Source organism: Taeniopygia guttata, chromosome 5 (assembly GCF_048771995.1).
Source record: "Taeniopygia guttata chromosome 5, bTaeGut7.mat, whole genome shotgun sequence".
Taxonomy (NCBI): Eukaryota; Metazoa; Chordata; class Aves; order Passeriformes; family Estrildidae; genus Taeniopygia; species Taeniopygia guttata.
Window position 1 is genome coordinate 33,097,069 of NC_133030.1, and position 19,364 is coordinate 33,116,432.

At 37.8% G+C, this 19,364-nt stretch overlaps 1 protein-coding gene across 3 annotated transcripts in view; it reads left to right on the plus strand.

The window, feature by feature from the left end:
• Positions 1–18,294, plus strand: part of GPR176 (G protein-coupled receptor 176) — a 35,087-nt gene extending 16,793 nt beyond the window's left edge. Inside the window, exons 2-4 of one of the 3 annotated variants that reach the window (XR_003960767.4) lie at positions 11,447–11,699; positions 12,602–14,109; positions 14,833–18,294. Coding sequence is in view for 2 of the 3 variants with exons in the window: in XM_030274512.4 (XP_030130372.4) it covers positions 11,447–11,699; positions 12,602–13,667; positions 14,833–14,871 (1,358 nt within the window). In the remaining variant the exon portion in view is untranslated. Of the gene's footprint in view, positions 1–11,446; positions 11,700–12,601; positions 14,381–14,832 lie in introns of those variants that run through there. The other 2 variants (XM_030274512.4, XM_030274513.4) reach the window with 2 other exon arrangements.
• Positions 18,295–19,364: the final 1,070 nt, after the last annotated feature.

A 19,364-nucleotide genomic window follows, 5' to 3' on the forward strand; every position in this document is an offset into this window, starting at 1 on the left:
GTAGTTAAATAAACAAGAGTTTTTTCTTTATCTCTGCTGTCTTGGAAGACCTTTTGGATTTGTCATAGTGATTTTTAAGGGACTATTAAAATATGGGATCCTTATCTTGCTCTTCATATTCCATATATCATATCCATATACCCTGAAGGTACAAAGTATGTCCATGTTTGGTTTTAAGGTAACAAGACTAATTATATAGTTATTACTGAAAATATTGCATCCAGGCAATGGCAGTACAGCTTGAAGGGTTTTCATGTGTTAATGACACATTTTAATCCCTTAATGAAGAGCTGAAATCACTACAAATATTTGGAGTATGTTTTTGTTGCTACTTTGTCTGCTGAAGTCAAGAAAAATTGCTGGATTGTTTTTACTTTCTGCTTGTTTCTATGTGGCATAGAGAGACACTAAATATTTTCACCTCTGACAGTGGGTGACTCAGTACAAGAGAGGAGCAATTACATAAATGTGTCATCCAAACATTCCCAACCAGTGTGACATGGTAGTTTTTGTAGGAAAGTAAAAGGGGAAAAGTGTGTGAGAAATGTAAAAATACAAAAGATGAAATATAAGTAATACGTGTCTTGGTTTATAACAGTAAATGGGTTGAATGTTTAATAAGCAGAGGTCAATCACACAGCAGGTAATATCTTGGTTATTTGTAGATTTACTGCCTGTGTCACAACAAGAAATGTGGTTTCAGAGATGGCTGCAGAGAACAGGTGCAAGAACCATGGAAAGCTTTGCTAATGAGTGTGTATTTGTATATGTGTGTTGGAAAACACTGCAAGCTGTAAGTGATTTGATGCACCCACTTGCTGATTTGCCCCAGTCAAGTCACTGCCTGTGTGCTGTGTATCCTCTTTGGTGGAAGAGTTAGGATATGCACATATGGAGCCTCCCTCTTGTTTTTGCTGGAGGCTTCTGTCCTTTACAGGATTAGCTGTATACTGCACATGTCTTAGGTTCATTGAATTTTTACATGCATATGGCTACTTATCAGGTCATACATATATATATGTATATATATATAAGAAGACAATGAAATATTTTTTAGTTTCAGAAACCAAAGCTAGCAACTAAATTTATGTTATATTGTTCCAGCTTTTTATCATTTTTTCATATTGAAATCAGTTTGATTTTAATATGCTAAGAGGCCTGAAAATTCCATTTGCCAGCAAAGAGATTCTGTTCAGCTGCATTCATCAGCAAAACACAAGTTTAAAATTATATAGTGCATGCAGATGATTGATGAGAGAATTTGTGTCATCAGTATATGATAAGTCATGCACTGCTGCACTTGTGCAAGGTTACACAGCAAAGTACTGGCAATGTTATGGCAGGTTTCAGGGTACATTATCTTCTTCTGTGTGCAGCAATTTATGAAGTTCAAATATGGATGTCTACCTATATTTCTAACACTAGGGAAGAAAAGGAGACTTAAAGCAAAAGTGGCCACGTTTTCTTCCTTTGCCAGTATGGCAGTCATCTGTATTCCTGTCTTTTTTTAATTGAATGGAAGTGTTTAGTATTAATATTTTTTTTCAGTGTTTCCTGTGAAGGCATTTGAAGATTGAAAAGCTGTAGTCAATTTCACTAAGCCCAGTGTAATTCTGGGCTTAACAGTGCTGTCTTACAGAGAATAGACCTGTGAACTGTATCTTGCTGGGAGGATTTTGAGCTAAGAAAAGGGAATTCAGTTATGAAAAGTAAAAGAAAGCAGATTGGGAATAGACAATACAGAAGTCCAATAGTTGAGTTCTGTGGGAGACAGTAAAAAAATAAGGAAGAAGAAATCTGATGGGGAGTCTCTTTAAACAATTGATTCTGTAAGTGAAATGCATGATCAAAAAAACCTAAAATTATGCTTCAGGCCTCTATATATTTAAAAAAAACCCCAAACCTCACTTCTTTCAGTGAAGCACCTTGCCTACCCAGAGTTATCCCATGGAACACTTCTCTTTGACAGATGGGATAAATCTCATTTGGTTCCATAAATTCATACTTTGCCACACTTTGGTAGCTAAACAGAATATTTTTCCATATGATTTTTTAATAGGATTTGATTTAAGGTCATACTGATTTTTTTATAACTCCTGGTTTCTCAGATGTTTGTCTGAGTCCCCAGATCTACTTTCTTATTCTTAGTGAGTATTACTTTAGTACATTTACAGGGCTGGGAGGAGTGGAGAGAACCATTCATTACAGTCAGCTGGCAGGGAGAGAAAAAAGCTTGTTTCTAAATATAATATAAATTAATCCCACTGCACAGGATGTATTAGGCATATGTAATTCCTGTCTGAAGACATCTGTGTTTGAAAAATGAAGAGCAAATATGCCCAGCTGGTGACCTGGTGAATGGTTGCATGGCAAAACTATATAAAAAATAAAATTTGGTTTCTAGTAAACTGGCACTAGGGGAAAGGGAAGCACTGGCAAACTAATGCAGGAATGATGTCAGATCTTTCTTGGTTGTATAGAGCAAAAAAAAGTCACAGGATGGTAGGGTAGGTCCAGAAGTAATTTCTGCTCTATGAAATAGCTGTTGGTGTGGTATCTTTCAGCTACAAACTCCCTAATTTCAGCTGTAATGGGGGATGATTAACGGGTAGGAATTTCTTTTCATCAAGAATGCAAGATAGCTTCAATTTTTTAAAAAAAGATAAAGTCTGTCTTCCAGCTACTAGTAATTACTACAGGCTTTTAAAATTTTGCTCTCTGTTAAGTGTCATTCATTTTAAATGGCGTATATGTCTCATTTTTTCCTTGATAAGTAAGCTAGGGAAAAACAGCTACCCAGTAATTTAGTAAAATTAAAATTGTCCAGTTGGTTGTATAGGCTACATAGATCTCACATATCCACTATACTACAATATAGCACAGCAACTAATTTCTTTTGTAAGTTTTTTTCTGAAAATCTTGAGTGAGCAACTCAAAAAAGGACTGGATGCAGAAAAAATAACTTTGCATAAGCATGATATTGTTGGACAATATCTGCATTGCATTCTTGTCAGGCAGCAGCATTTTGTGTAAGGGTGGATATAAGGGTGAAGGTAGGAGAGAATAAGGTCCTGAACAGCACAGGAGTGATCAGGTTGAGTGTGGAAGGTGGGAAGTTGCTCCTGTCAGTTGTTGATGCTGGAGCAGCTTGCAGCCCAGGCCAAATGCTGGAGTTGCTCTAAACCACAGTTTTTTCACAGCCTCACAAGTGCAAAGCTGTCAGTCTCCTCCTGGATCTGCCCTTGGTGTGTCACGCAGAGATGCCAGGGCTTCCACAGGTTCCTCCTAAAAGAACCTTGTTAGGGACTAGGGCTGGCTTTCTAAATGAAGCATCTGTGATGTGAGAAGTCACATCTTTGTGACCTTATGTCCTTAATGGCACCAACATGCCTGCCTATGAATTTCAGGTGCTTGTGGGAAGCCAGATAAAAAAGGTGAATTGGAAGAGCCATGTTTGCTCTTATATAAGCACCAATAAAAGTGACTGCAGGCTCTCTGCAAAATAACAGGTACAAAGAGGCAGTTAGCAGTGTTATTTAAAAACAAATCCTAAAACTTGTTTCCTGTGTTAAGACTGCTGTTTCCAGTTAGATTCAGCACAGTGGTCAGGGTTGCTCAAGTAAATCACCCTGTTGCTTTACACAGTCCTCTCATGACAGTACAGGTTCAAAACAGCTCTGTTTTGATTTCTTTATAAAACCAAGGGACAATGGCTATTCCTCTTGTGCCAAGGAGGCTGAAGAATAGATGGGTTGTCCCCTCAAGACTATTACTGGCTTCATTTGCATTCCAGGCCTTGTATTGTTTCACTGGCAACATCAGGTTTGCTCTCTGAGGCATGAAGCCTTGTGTAAGGTGGCCAGGGGTTTCATTAGATATGATCCTTTGCTGGCAAAGGAGATTCAGGATCCCACACTTCTGCTAATGATTTCACACGTATTGAGTATGTGGGCATCCAGTATTTTTACCTCTTCAATATCTGTTCCTTGTATTTCCATTCTCTGTACAACTGGTCAAAACATTGGTCTCTATGTCATGGGGAACTCCCATGGAGATCATGTAAAATCCTTGGTTCAAAAAATTTGGCTACATTTTTGTACTAAGGCTGGTCCCTTAGGTACTGTGACTTAAAAAGTTACTGACTTTGAAAAGACATTATATTCCTGTTATTGTTAGAACAGTACATCTGGACACTCTTTTTTTCAGTTTTTCAATTTCCTAGCTGAGGTTTGGAAGGTAATGCCATATTTTCTTGACATGGGGACAATCCATGGTTCTGAAGCTGCAGATGCAATATTCTCCAAGCTTTTTCCTTCCAAGGATCTTGAAGAGTTTCAGCTTCTTTGAGGACATTGGTTTTAAAATAGAGGCCAGGAATTCAGGCTAGTAGTTTTGTAGGTTTGGTTGTTTTCTTGATGGGCTGAAATTATCTCGATGGCTGTTGAAGGACTGTAGTTTATCAAAAGGCAGAAAATGATTGTTCCTGTCTAGAAACTATTTCTATTTAGTGTGATAGCAAATAGAAAAGGTGAGGCAGGAAAAAGTGGCAGGGGGTATGAAGAACTGGAAGACTACCAGTGCAATGCTTTTTTACCTTCTTTCCAATAAGCATATCTGAAAGATACAAGTTGTAATACAAGACCATTAGGAGGATGCAGTTACTTTAGAATCTCCCTACAGACAATAAACATATCAAGTACTAAGGACAATGGTAAAAAAAAAGTCACAATGAAAATACATTAATGGTAAAATTACATAGTTATTTTGACATTGAAAATACCATCATATCATATAAGTTATGTTTGCTTTAAGTATAATTTAATATTTCCTCATACATATTTTCTACTTTTTTCTACCTTCAGAGCAAGTCAGAATAGAAGCTGCCCATGGATTATGTAGGCAGATTGTGGCCTTGGATAATTCTAAGTGGTGCTGCAACAAAAATCAGTGACACACCTGTTCCTGCAAGGAACTCTTTGTTCACTTTTTGAGACTAAGCTGCTATGAACTAGCTCCTTCCATAAAATCTTTCCTACCTTGCAACTATACATTGCTGGGAACAGAAACCACATAGACAAGTATCACACTTTAAATGAAAGGGCTTCCAGTATATATTAAATTGATGCTGAAACACTCTGCAGGGAGCTACCCCATGCTGAGCAAATTCCTGCTTTGTGTATTTAATTTCACCTGATAAATCTCTTACATAATTATACTTCTGAATCAACAGTTAGGATAAAAGTAGAAATGTGTGAATGAGAATTCTAAAAATAGGAGTGAGAAACATCTTAATATTAGGGAGTTCATCTGTTTTATGAAGGGAAAAGGTTTGGCATACAGCAAATCTTGTTCCAAAGTAGTACATTTGCAGCAGACACTTCATTTTGGGTTTAAAACATTTGGTTGTTGCACATATGCACAAACTGAAATTGAAAGAAATATACTAAAATGACAAATTAATACTTTCCCACTATTTTTAACTGGACTGCAATTGTTATTTTATCACCAAATTTTGAAATTTATAGCAAAAATGTTACAAAAGGTTGGATTTGTTATCAGTAAGCTTACTTTTTTTTTTAGTTTTATGGTCTTCTTTAATCTATAAAGGTTATTCCATCAGTCTCATGGCTACACTTCTTCGAAGTAATGTAAAAAGAATTATAAAGAATTGCAAGAATTTATCCATGCTTGAGTGGGGTTTGGCCAGCATGATCTTCAGAGGTGCCTTCCAGCCTCAACCATTCTGTGATTCTGTGATAAATCTACACATTTCTTCAAGCTGTGTAAGCCAAAATGTATCCTGAGTATTTGATAGCTACCTATCGTGGGTGCCAAAAATGTTTCCAATTAACCACTTTTTTGGAGTGTGGTTTGTCAGAGTAAGGTCTGTGAAAAACACCTTCCTCAAAATACTTGGAAAAACAATAATAAATAGTATTGGAGAGCTGGGAATTTAGTCTGGTGTTTCAACATGAGAATTTTTCCCATTCATCATGTTCACAGAAACTGTGACCTTTTCAATTAGTGTTTAATGAATGATGTTAATGGCCAAAGCCCAGTTTCTCACTTTTTTGTGGCTTCCTGATTTGTTTTTCCATAAAGAAGGCTGCCAGCACCTTCCCTGTGAAGGGAGGTGCAGGGAGTGTGGGTGGGTACACAGAAGCTCTCTTCTAGGAAGGATGGCTGGATTCCTGGAACCCTGCTCTGGAGGGAAGTGAGCAAGCAGAGGACAGCGGGTTGTGAAGAGAAGGATTTTTCTGGAGTGTGGACTTTGTTTTGATTCAGTTGTGTGCTGATTAAAGTTAACAAAAATGTAAGATGGATGTCATACCCAGCTAATGGAATGAGTTCCATGAATTAGTTGACAAAGAGCAGTATTTATTTTTTTTTTTCTAATGCATGGCAAATTCATTTCTTCAGATAACTGTCTCTGGTTTCCATGGTGATCTTACTTCTGCTTGTTAAAGGTATTTTTATGACCCTTTCACATTATTTGAAGTAGTGCTAAAAGCTAGTACTTCAGGACTATCTCAGCTGTCGATGCCCGCATTTGGCAGTGAAATTCAAGGAGTACAAATTGGAAGAGGAGCAAAAGTAATTTTTGCTGCTCTGAATCAGACTAATGTATTCTGATAACATTTTGTGGTCAGAAAATGTTACTGTTTGCAGATTCAGTGAACTTGAACCACAATAAAGGCTGGAAGGATTTTGGGGCAGCATGCTGTGGTGAACCATTGTATTTACTTTCTCAGTGTACTTCCGTGCAACTTAATGTACAATGTAGCTGCTCATGTATGCTGTTTCTCAATTAAAAAAAAAAAGTAGGGAATGACTGGAAGCAATCATCTTTTCAATCTCATACAATACAGTCGGTATATAGTACATGGAGATTTATTGAATGTTGATATTAATAATAACAGGATGAAATAAACTCTGACTTGACAGGCTTTAAACATGTTTCTAATGTGAAAAGAGCTGCTTCTCATGTAGTGGTTACCTTTAATATTTCACATGTCTTTTTTACTTGGACAACTGGCCAAAGGCACATATGAGCTACTTATGGGTAGCACCTGAGGTCAGTTGGTCAGCCTGGAGAAGAGAAGGGAGAGGATGACCCCGTTTCAGTCTGCACCTTCCTCAAGGAGGGCAGCAGAATGGGAGGTGGTGATCTTTTCTCTCTGGTGACCAGAAATGGGACATGAGGAAATGGAATCAACCTGCATCAGGGGAAGCTTAGATGGGACATTAGGAAGAGGTTCTTCACTGGCAGGGTCATTGGTCACTGGAACAGGCTCCCCAGAGAAGCGGTCACAGCACCAACCCTGACAGGGTTCAGTGACTTTTTCTGCATGATGCTCTTAGTCACAGGGTTTAGTTGTAGGTAAGCCAGTGAGGGAGACTTGAGGGAGTCAGTGGATCTCACTGGGCTCCTTTCAACTTCAACTATTCTATTCTAAGCTTGATTTTTCTGTCTTGCTCAGTCAGTCTGTGTATTGAGAAAGTTGTCAAATAATGTCAGGTGTCATAAGGGTTTTATGTAGACACAGCTCACTCTCTGAGAAGACCAAATATATGCTTTTCCTTTTTAAATTAAAACCACTTCATCTTTCTGCATTAGTGGTGGAATTTGGCAATATGGGATATGCTTTGTGACATGTGATCATTTATCTCATGTTCCTGACAGTATTGACTGAATATAAAGAAATTGCAAGATGCTGCATTTTCCAGCTGTTTGTTCGCTCCCATTTTTCTTGGATGCCTCTCAGCTAACAAACCCCATGGGAAGTTTGTATCTGAGGTTATGCTGCTCTAGACCAGTTATCCAGCAGAAACCGTTCTGAAACTAATCTATGGTAGAAAATGACAGTTTTGCCCACTGTGAGGACGTGAAACACTCCAGTACACTTGTAACCTAAGGAGAATAAATTTTTCCCAGGTTCATCAGTAAATTGCTAATACATGGAGAGTGGAAAAGAGCCTCAAGACACTGTGAAAAGATTCAGAGCACAATTGGTATTCAGAACACTATTGTTTATTGAATTGCCTTTTGCTTGGAGCAGTGTTATCCTCTTCCATGGAAAGAAGTTGCTGGGGAAAATTGAGAAACAATGAAATGGGAAATGTTTGCAGTTTTGTTCCAAAGCTTCTTATATTTAATGCCATGCAAAGTTTCTGGTGTAATTTTTCCTCTGCTTTGGGATGTATGAAGGGAAATACTTGATTTGAAGGCATCAGCACAAAGATCTACTAGTCTATACTAAAGCAGACCTGGTTCATTAGAGCAGTTTATTAATAGATAAATCATAGTTGCAAATGAAAAAATAATGTTTTCCTGAGGGGTATTCCCTGACTAGTTTTCCAGTGTCCAAAGTGGACACTTCTGTCTGCTTATCCTTTTTTGCCTTTCAGGCTCTGATTTTATTCTATCTGTTTAAAGAGTTCCTCCTCGTCTTTGAACCAAAATTTTACACTTCATTTTTCCCATTTAGAATCCATCAGAAAAGCGCTAATTTCCTTGTGACTCTATGATGTATAAATGACAATATGACATAATTTGCAGAAGTATTCAACAGCTGATAATAAGGAGTCTTGCATGAAGCTCCTCTGCAGGACCCAGAAGAGAAGCTTAGTAGTTCTCTAGAGGCTTCTGAAGTATTAATGAAAACACTTCAGATTTCTTTTAGTTTTCCATTCTTCATTTATATTAATTCTAATGAAGGTAAAACTTGCTTGGGAATTAATGTTATAAAATCAATGCAATTGAAATGAGATGAAAGATCTGAAATCATTTTAAAGAAACAAACAAAAACACACAAAAAAAGCCTGTTTTCTCCCCTCTCCAGGACATTGTAAAAGTATATTATTGCTGTTAGAAGTACTTTCTAATAGCTGGGGAGTTGGAGATATTTTTGAAAGCAAGTGGTTTGATTGACTGAGTATCTCCTAGCAACTTAGAAAGCTTTAAATACAACTGATTGAATACTGCCTGAAGAATATATTATTGAGCCCATAGCACCTGCCAAAACCAGGTGATGATTCCTTTCTTCAAAATACACCAGATGTAACTCAATATTTTGTCAGTATCACAAAAGGAATTTACATAAGACACATGACACAGTGTATAGAAAATTGAATCCCAAATGACATTCAGGTACTGCAGACTGAAATAGGAGGTGTGTGAGGTAGATTTTAAAGTTAATATTGAATGTTTCCATTGAAACAGTGCTGTTTTATCAAGAAGCAGAAGCAGACTTTTTGCTAGTTCTTGGTACTTGCCATTTGGTACACATTGGCCATGTGAACAAGAATATGGTCTTGCTGCTATTTTACATGGACAGCCATTGGAATACTCTACTTGGCACATAAAAGCTTGAGGGTTTTTATTGATTGGAGGACAAATCAAGACAGAAAATGATAAAGACAACAGAGAGAAGTGTTGGGGACTGCAGCTGCTTTTTCATCTCTCAATCAGCAGCTTAAGATGCTGTTTTCTTTCATTATGTCTATTTGTAGGTACGCTACAAAAATGCTAACAAATCTGCCACATAAATCAATTACACTTCAGCTCCAAAGAACTTCTGGTAAGTGTCAACAATATAGAGTACCCACAATGTGGCTGTTGATATGGTCTACAGTAAGAACAGCTTAACTTTGGAGGTTGGAAACTAAACTCTACTTTTCACGCTGTCCAGCTGCAGAGAATAAATGGAGTTGTCTTGTTGAGCAGTATTTGTATGCTCGTAGCTATGCTTTGACTGATCTAGTGGTATACACCGCACAGTGCATCTTTGGGAGAAATAAAATAAAGGAGAAAAAGAATGTCTGTGAAGTCAGGGCTGGAGCTGGGACCAGTTTACATGATGCTGTTACATGATGTTACATGAGTGTGCCCCACTCAGCTGTGCTAGCAGAGATCCTTGCCTCCATAGATCAGAGGGCTGAAGCACTTGATCTAGGCAGTGTAAAGTAGTTGGGTTGTCAAGCCTGGAGAAAAGAAGGCTCCAGGGAGACCTCACTGCAGCCTTCCAGTACTTCAAGGGGCCTGCAAGAGAGCTGGCTGGAAAGGGATTTTTTACAAGGGCATGTAGTGATAGGACATGGGGAAATGGCTTTAAACTGAAAGAGGGCAGGTTTAGATTAGATATTAGCAAGAAATTCTTTACTGTGAGGGTGGTAAGGCACTGGAACAGGTTGCCCACAGACATTGTGGATGCCCCATCCCTGGATGTGTTCAAGTCCAGGTTAAATAGGACTTCGAGCAACCTGGTCTAGTGGAAGTTGTCCCTGCCTATGGCAGGGGGGTTGGAACAAGATGATCTTTCAGGTCCCTTCCGACCCAAACTATTCTATGATTCAGTGATCTTTCTAAAGACTGATTTTTAAAGGAGAGAGATGATCCTGTGAGTTTTATGGTATCTTGATATGCATTAGAAGTGGCCCATGCTGTTAGAACAGATCCCTTAATTTACTCTGGTGCTGTTGCTATGTAAGATACAATCATAGGGAAATTTGTGATGGAGAACTCGTGTCAATTGTATGATATTTCTTTCTGAGATTTGGATGGAATGCAATGATAAGGCAAAAATACTGTCATAGCTAATCCTGTTTTTTTTTTTTTCCTGTACTTCTGCTTCACTTCTATCCATCCACCCTATTTGAAACAAATGTGTAGAGCTTGAGTATCTGAATCAGCAGGTTGCATTCTGTGTATACTTCTGTGAAGTTACATGCAGCAAGTCTTTTTTTTTTTCTCTGTTCTGCTTGTCCCATTTGTTTTGTTATTATGTACATAGAGAATGTCTCGGGGGAGGAGGAAGAGGTAGATTTCTTCTGGATGTGGCTTTACACAGGCCTGTCTGTGCCATTGAAGTGGTCAATGAAAATAAAAGCAAGCTGTTGTAATCCACTTACAGATTAAAACTACATACTTATATTCTTATTTTAATTGTACCTGTATTTATTTAGTGTAAATTTGTAATAGTGTAAATTTTTATATTTAAAGAAGAATTCTGTACTATTTATTAAAATATGAGCACTTTAGCTAGTTTCTGAATACTGTAGTAGTATTTAGCTAGTATTTGAATACTGAGGATAGACCATTTAATACTGGGATCAATATAAGTATCTAAAAATATGGTTTCGATAGTTTTGGTAGGCATTTGCTTCTGAAATCCCCTAATTAATTCATTATGAGAAGCTGAGAGGGGATAGCTGGAGTGTCTGTAATTGTTTCCAGCCTTCTGCTTCATGAAGCCACTAGCCCTTACAGACTTCCTAATCTGAGCAGCATCATGATCCAAATCAGTGATACCTGGCAAACTCCAAACAATTATTTTCATTTGCAGTACTAGGGAACATTCAAATGTGTTAAGATTCTTGTTATTGGGGCTTGGGGCTGTTTGTTTGTCTGTTTTCCTTTTTTTATGCTTCCTGTCTCTACTCACAGGTAACATCATGGTGCTGTGGTCAACTTGCAGAACATCGCTACTTAAATCTGTAACAAACCGCTTCATTAAGAATTTGGCCTGCTCGGGGATCTGTGCCAGCCTAGTCTGTGTGCCTTTTGACATTGCTCTTAGCGCCAGTCCACACTGCTGCTGGTGGATCTATACAATGCTCTTCTGCAGAATTGCCAAGTTTCTGCACAAAGTCTTCTGCTCAGTGACCATCCTTAGTTTTCCAGCCATTGCTCTTGACAGGTAATGGGGAAAATTTGCCATGATCCTGGATTTTTCTTTCTTCTTTCTCCCCTTGTCTTGATAAATGTGGTATCACTATCTGTAATGCACACCAATGTTGCAACTGGAACAGTATATCAGTTAAAAACGTGTGATCTGCCTCACAAAAAGCACAAACTCCTACTGCTTATATTGATAAATGTGACAAGTTAGGTCTGTCATGAAAACTCTGTGAGCTTAAAAGTCCACAGCAGTACTCCAGTAGAAAGCAAACAATCAATGTCTGAAATTTGAAGTGCATGTCAGAGATGCACTTTTTTTTTTAAAGCACACAGAATGTTTAGTGTTCAGCAGTACTTTTGCCCAAGGCTTGCCAACCACAGTTTATGCAAAGCAAAACATCATTGTACTCCCAATAGATGGATAAATGTAATTTGTGACCAACAGCTCTTTCCAAATATACAGAAAAAATCTGTTATAAAGCAAATTTTAAAACTATGAGTCTGGCCTTTGAATGTGGCACGGGCCTCCACTATGTCTTTTGAAATTTTGAGTGTGTGCAATGTGCTGTCTAGTTTACAAGTGAATTAATGGTGAAATCTTCAAAATAATATTCCTATGCATCAGCCAAAGCGATGTATCAAAAGAAATTTTCACCACCAAAAATGATAAGTTTTTGTGGTGAATAGTCCGGTTTTTCTACAGACAGACTTGCAAGGGCAGACCTTTGGGGGGTTTGTTTGTTTGTTTATATTTTTGTTGTTGTTTTTATTATTATTTTTAAATTTTTCTCCTTTCATAAACAGGTCAGTTGGCAACCCAGTTAGGGATTTGTAGCATTATGCTCAGATGGCTTCTGAGAGGCTTCTCATAAGCAATAGGCCATGAAAATAATTTTGTTGTTTTTTTTTTTTTTTTGACAGATACTACTCTGTTTTATATCCTCTGGAAAGAAAAATATCTGATGCAAAATCCCGAGACCTGGTTATCTATATCTGGGCCCATGCAATAGTGGCCAGCATTCCAGCATTTGCTGTAACCAATGTGTCTGATATTTATGCCATGTCCACTTGCTCTGAATCTTGGAGTTACTCCCTTGGCCACCTGATATATGTCCTCATCTACAATATCACCACTGTGATTGTACCGGTGGCTGTGGTATTTCTCTTTATGATTCTTATTCGCAGAGCGCTGAGTGCCAGCCAGAAGAAAAAAGTCATCATAGCTGCATTAAGGACCCCTCAGAACACAGTTTCTATCCCATATGCCTCCCAGCGAGAAGCTGAGCTCCACATCATGCTGCTTTCTATGGTTATGATATTTATCTTCTGCAGCGTCCCCTACCTGACTTTGGTGATTTACCGCACCATACTCAATATTTCAGATATTTCAGTCTTCTTGCTCCTCACTGCTATTTGGTTGCCCAAGGTCTCTTTGCTGGCCAACCCTTTGTTATTTTTAACTGTTAACAAATCAGTACGGAAGTGCTTAGTGGGGACAATAGTACAGCTGCACCGAAGGTTTAGCAGGAGAAACATTGTCAGCTCAGGTGGTATTGCAGATGATAATCTGGAGCCCAGTGTCCATTCAGGAAGCCAGCTTCTGGAGATGTTTCATATCGGGCAACAACAAATCTTCAAGCCGATGGAAGATGAGAATGAGACCAAATCCATTGGCTCTGGTGACTTTCAACGGAAAGAAATTCCTACCACCAGTTTAGAGCTAGGACAGACTTTGGTTCATAGGTTTATACCACAGACAATTGCAGCTCAGGTGGCCCCAGCTGTGCCCACAGAAGCCGATACAGTAAATGACAAGTATTCCATGCAGTTTGGTTTTGGACCCTTTGAGCTGCCTCCACAGTGGCTCTCAGAAAACCGTAACAATAAGAAGCGACTCCTGCCTCCTTTGGGGAATACCCCTGAAGAGCTGATCCAGACAAAACAGCCTAAGTGTAAAGCAGAAAGAAAAGTCAGCAGAAACAATAAAGTCAGTATCTTTCCCAAGGTGGATTCTTAGTAAGAGCAGAAGCTTTAAGTGACAGAGGAAGGTCACTTTCTATTACAGTTTTGATCCCATGGATCTTTATTATGTTGAAATTTGTTACAGCCTGATTTTTTTTGCCAAATATAAGTTAACTAACAAACAAAAGAAAAACATATATACAAGTGTTCCTTATTAATATTAAATACTTAATGAAAATGATATATCAAATATATATGGAAATTTGTAGTTTGAGCTCTGAAATCCCTACAATGATACCTTCTTATTAACTTGCAAAAGTACATATGAATTTGGGAACTATTTTTATGGCTGCATTATGGAAATTCAGAAGTTGGTTTTCTGGAAAATGTTATATTGTATTAAGATGGACTGGACATCAAAGTAACTTAACAGGAAAGGCTGTAGAGAGCAGAAGACAGGCAGCATGGTAAGTCCTACTCTCCTGCAAAGAGACACAGCAAGATTCTGCACATTTCAGTAATGAAGTAGGATGGACTATTAAGTGCATTTGTTTTCTGTTACACTCATTTATTTGATCAGTGTTAAAACTTCCTAGTTTTTTTTTTTTTTGCACAGATTAGTTACCAAGCATCTGCCAAACATCTAAAGCATTTTAAAACCGAAATCACTGATTTTTGGCTTAAAATATCCACAAAGCCAAGAATACCCAAATCATCATGTGTGTTAAACTTGAGAAAGATCTGACATATATTCTTGTAGATTTAAGTAGAAACTGGACTGGAGACCATGCACAACTAATCCTGACTCCAATAAACAAATATGTATGTGCTAAGAATCCTGTGATAAAGGGCATATACAAATGTCCTTAAAGTATGTATTAAGTCTAAGGGGTAAGCCTTGAAATAAACTTAGCTGCTGGTGCACTCTGCTGTTTTCTTATGGGAAAGCAAGCAAATGAAAGAAAAGGGTGTGAAATGCTAGTGGCCTTTCTCTGAGTGTGAGAGTCTCAGTTTCTGAGTCTGTCTCACTCTCACACAGAGAGAGACTCACAGGGAGGGATTCGGAGTGTTTCAGTGACAGCTGAACCGTTGGGTCAAGAAGCTGGCCACAGACCTAAAAAGGCAAAAGTTTATTAATGCTGTTGCTCAATATTGGGAGAGGTAGAGAAGTTTTTCTTCTATCTTCACAGATACAGATACCAACCCTCCTGCTCCGTTCATCTCGCTGAGCAGACCACCCAGTGTATGAACACAAGACTTTCAAATCTGGTGCCTAATTCCTGAGTGAGTCAGTCATGCCAACCCTGGTATGAGCTTGGCAGCCTTTCTGTGAGAGTTCAGGCATTCTGCTGCAGCTTGCCTCTCTGCATAATCACAGGCATATTGTCTCATTTATACTGAATGTGAACTTTAAACTTTATCTGTTCATTAGGTGACCTAAAACTATTGCAACCCTGACATTTTAGTTCTTGTTCAGTTTCAGTCTTTCATCTGCACTCACTGTTGTCTCTGTGGGTATTTTCTTAAAGCACAATCTCGTAACACCTGTTTGCTCCTTGTGGTTTTCCTTTACTTCAGCCCTTTGCTGCATGCTGAACCTTTATCTGTGATTACTGTCTGCTTGTGAAAGTTGTTTTCTTTAAAGCATACTTTAAAAGGGACAAGGTGAAGCATCTTGACAAGTTCAAAGAAACTTACTAAATACAACCAGTTAATCTTAAATGTAAGAAGAAATTCTGCTAAAGCAGAATGTACCTTTTCTTCCTTCAACATGATTAAAGGAAGTCACCAGCTTCTGATGGCACCAAGATTGTGGATTTCTACAAGTCATTAAAAGCAATGTTTTAATAAAAATGTATTTAAAGAAAGGTGTATAAATATTTTTCTCCATTTTCTCTTTGGTTTTCAGTGCAATTCATTTCTTGCTAGTTCAAGAGCTTCTCAGTTTGGGAGTGAGGAACAGTCTTCAAGGGGTCCAGATGGGTGGTGGGAGCCTGAGCTGCCCTTCTTAGATACAGAGATGAGAAAACAGACAGAAGAAAGATTCCAGAAAAAATTGTCTTTCTGTGGTAGAGGTGGAGAAGTATTACAGCATGCATTTTTTCAACGTGCCAATAAAAAGTAATTTAAAGGAGTGTTTGTCTTTCCAAAATTAGTGAAAGAACAGATGCCATTGAGAAAATCTTGAAAACATAAAAATCAAAGTAGGAGTTGTAGTTTACTTATGAATTTTGGCTAAGTTTAACATTCATGTCTTGCTTACATATAGGTACTGCTCAAAATCTCTGTGATTACTGAATGTGGAGAAATGTTTACTCAGATCTGAACTCCTTTGAAAAAAAGCAAACTTGTTTTTGTCCTTTTCAACTCTCATGTTGAATGAAACACCAATCATAAATTTAAAGTGTTAAATTGTATAAAATTTCATGTTATATCTGGAAAGTGAAGGGTTTATAATGAGTTTTTACTGTTGAGACAAAAATACCTCTTTCTTTCAAAAAGAATACATGTAAACACTTGACTGTACTTTTTTTAGCAGATTATATCCAAAGACATTGAAATCCTTCACCAAAAAATTAACTACAGGTTTTTCATATCTCAAGAATTACTTGAGAATGTTTTTATTTCATCTTTTAGCAATTCATCCATGTGGAAAAAATTCACAAAACCACATATTTTTATAGAAAAAAACCCAAACTGTGTAAAACCCAACCCGTTTAATCTGTGTAAAATTCACAAACCAGCCTCTATGCTAGAATTGCCATCAGAAAACAGTAATTCAGGAAATTCTTTATGCAAGATGGAATATTTGACTTGTTTAATTTTTAATTCCATTGAAGACAGTAGTAGCTTGGAGTCATTACTGCTGTCCCTTGGATTGTTGTTCACATTATTCACCTGGACAAAATGTTTTCCAGTGTCCAACCTGAAAAAAAAAATCAAGTCTTGTTATAACATCACATTAAAGTTACATAGGAATGAGTTAGGGTTTTTTTTGGTCTTTTTGTTTGTTTGTGGTTGTTTTTAACCACCACAGGTGTTGGTAAGATAAGTGTTTCTTTCTAGATTGTTGAAGAAAAAAAGTGAAATACAAAGCAAATCCGTGGGAATTTAAGAAGAAAAAGCCTGGGGTAATTTGGCCAATACAAATGGATTTAAAGGCTAAATCTTACTAATGGAGAATGAACTTGGAGATAGGAAAGTTAGAAGCCATTATTCTAGCACTTAAGGGAGGAAAATAGAGCTTACATGAAACAATGGAGGAAATAGTTTTAAAAGGACGAAACGACTACAAGGACAATGTCAATTTATTGTTCTGAGATATCCTTAAGAAATATTGTTAAATTCAAACAAACATCATGTAAAAAAATTTAAAAACACAATCCCAAATGAAATGAAAAACCAAAACTGTCCTTCAGTACTAAATAATGCTATGTTGGTGGAATACTTAAAAAAATGTATTTTGCTTTTCTCTGTAAGGAGAAAGTGGAGTATTTTTAAAAGGAAGCATAAGAAATACCAAATGAGATTTAGTTCCTGAATATACATTTGTTAATGCAAACCAGGGTTTCTACAGCAGCAGTTCTGCATCCTGCGGTTCCCTATGGCTAAGCACAGTGTACTGCGATAGCGATTTACCCTAGAAGCTCCTTTGTGCACACTACTTGACTAGGCAGTATTGTAACTTCTTGGCCTCCATTTCTGTCAAACTAAACCCTGTACATTTTGCCTGGATCACTTCCTAAGCCACAGAAGAAGGTCCCGAGGCACTTGCAGGATCAAATTGTTTGGGTTGCCTTTCAGCTGTTTGGTAGCAAATCTCCAACGCGCTGCAGCCGCAGCACTGAGATTTCAGCACAACACAGTCCATCCCCAGCTCCTGCTTCCACGCCCTGCTCTGGTCCTGCAGCAGGAGGTGGGGCAGCGTAGAAGGCAGCTTTGTAAACACAGGAGCTCTTCCAATGCGATTCAAAGGATTAACACCTGGCTTTAATAAACAGTTGTTGAAGTTTTACCATTGACTCTGGACTTAACATTTTAGTTTGGCCTCCCTCAGCTGTCAGGTTACTGTGCTATAGCTCTACTGCTGATGGAGCACCCTGCAGAACTCTACTCATCCTCACCAAGGGTTTCTGGGAAAATTTGAGTACGGCCCAAAATTCATGGCTCTTTGCCCTTGACTTGGCACATACCAGTCAAAAGATACTAATACATAATCACTTGTCCTTTGCAGGATAGGAGTCTGTTTATTGCCTGAACCTTTAGAGGAATTAATATAGTGAATATTAGCTGTGCTTGTCCTAACCTGAGTACTGGAACTGTTACAGTCTGCCTTAGAAATATTGCCTATGGTAAATAAAAGGTACTTCAGGTGAGTACACAGAAAAAAATGAAAAATAAGCAAAGGTAAATAACTAATGAGCATTAAAAAAAGCTTGACTTTTCTTTCTCCAACATGTATGAGACAATGAAGTGTTTTGGCTACCTCTTTGTGTATTAAAAGGCTTTTCAGAAGAGGAGTATGAAGGTAAGCAATAGTAATTGGGAACAAGTTCCCTGTATGTTCTCTGTTGTTTGTATTTCTTTTTGATTGGATCAGGAAGAAAAGGATAAATAAATATTGTTACTATGACAACTGTGTTCCGAGTATCAAGACAGCTTGTCTAGATATGATTTCATCATGTTATAACCTATCTCTTAGGATGAAAAGCACATCTTGGATTGCTTTTCTTGTTGTCCACTTTCTAGACACAAAGAGTTTTTTCATTCCAACCTTTTTAAAATAAATTGTTATACTTCAAAGAACTATCTAGTTTATCTTTGAACAAAATTGACCTGTTCCTGGAAAGGCAAAAAAAGAAAGCTCATCCTTAATTCTGCTATTCTAGTTCAAGCTTCAGTATAAGTACACCTGGTACCTATAACAACTTTTGAGATTATGTAATATTTGATGCTATTAATAAAATTCAGTCCTTATTGGAGAGGAAGACTCTTATGACCTGATTTACAGGATTTGAGATGAGCTCTATGAACCTCTTCATCTCTGGGTCTTCCAGAACACACAGCAGATGATAAGCTCAACTGTGGTTTGAGATATCCCTGCTCAGCTGTTATTACTCAATCTCAGGTGTGACAGCCTCACTGGAAATCTTCAGTGGTTCTACGTGGACAAACAGCAGCAAGAAGCCTATTCCTGCACCAATTTCAAAGGAGTTTTATGTCTGTTCGTAACCAGATCCAGAGCTGGATGGTCTCCTTTCAAAGGCTCTTGTGAGGCGGTAGGCAGTCTGTAATAGGAAACTTGATAACAAGACAAACTCAGCTGTTCAGCATATGCATTATACTGTAGAAAAAAAAATATTGGGGCAGTTACACCTAGCTGCTTGCCATACCTCATTATGCATAGCAAATGTAATTCCTAATACAGAACCCCCATATTTTAATTTAGCCAGTTTGGAATCATACTGTCCATTCTACTGCTTTCTCATTGTCATTACTGGCCCTAGGTATTCAACCTGCACATGTAAACATGCATTCTTCTTTTTTTTTTTTTTTTTTTTTTTTTTTTTTTTTTTTTTTCCTTCAAATCATCATCTGCACCATCTGGAAAGCACCACAGGTTCTAAACATCACTATGGTATTGATTTAGCAATCACAAGACGTTTAAATTTTGACATAGCAAAGCTCAGCATGCTTAGGGAGGAGGCAAAACTACACAGGG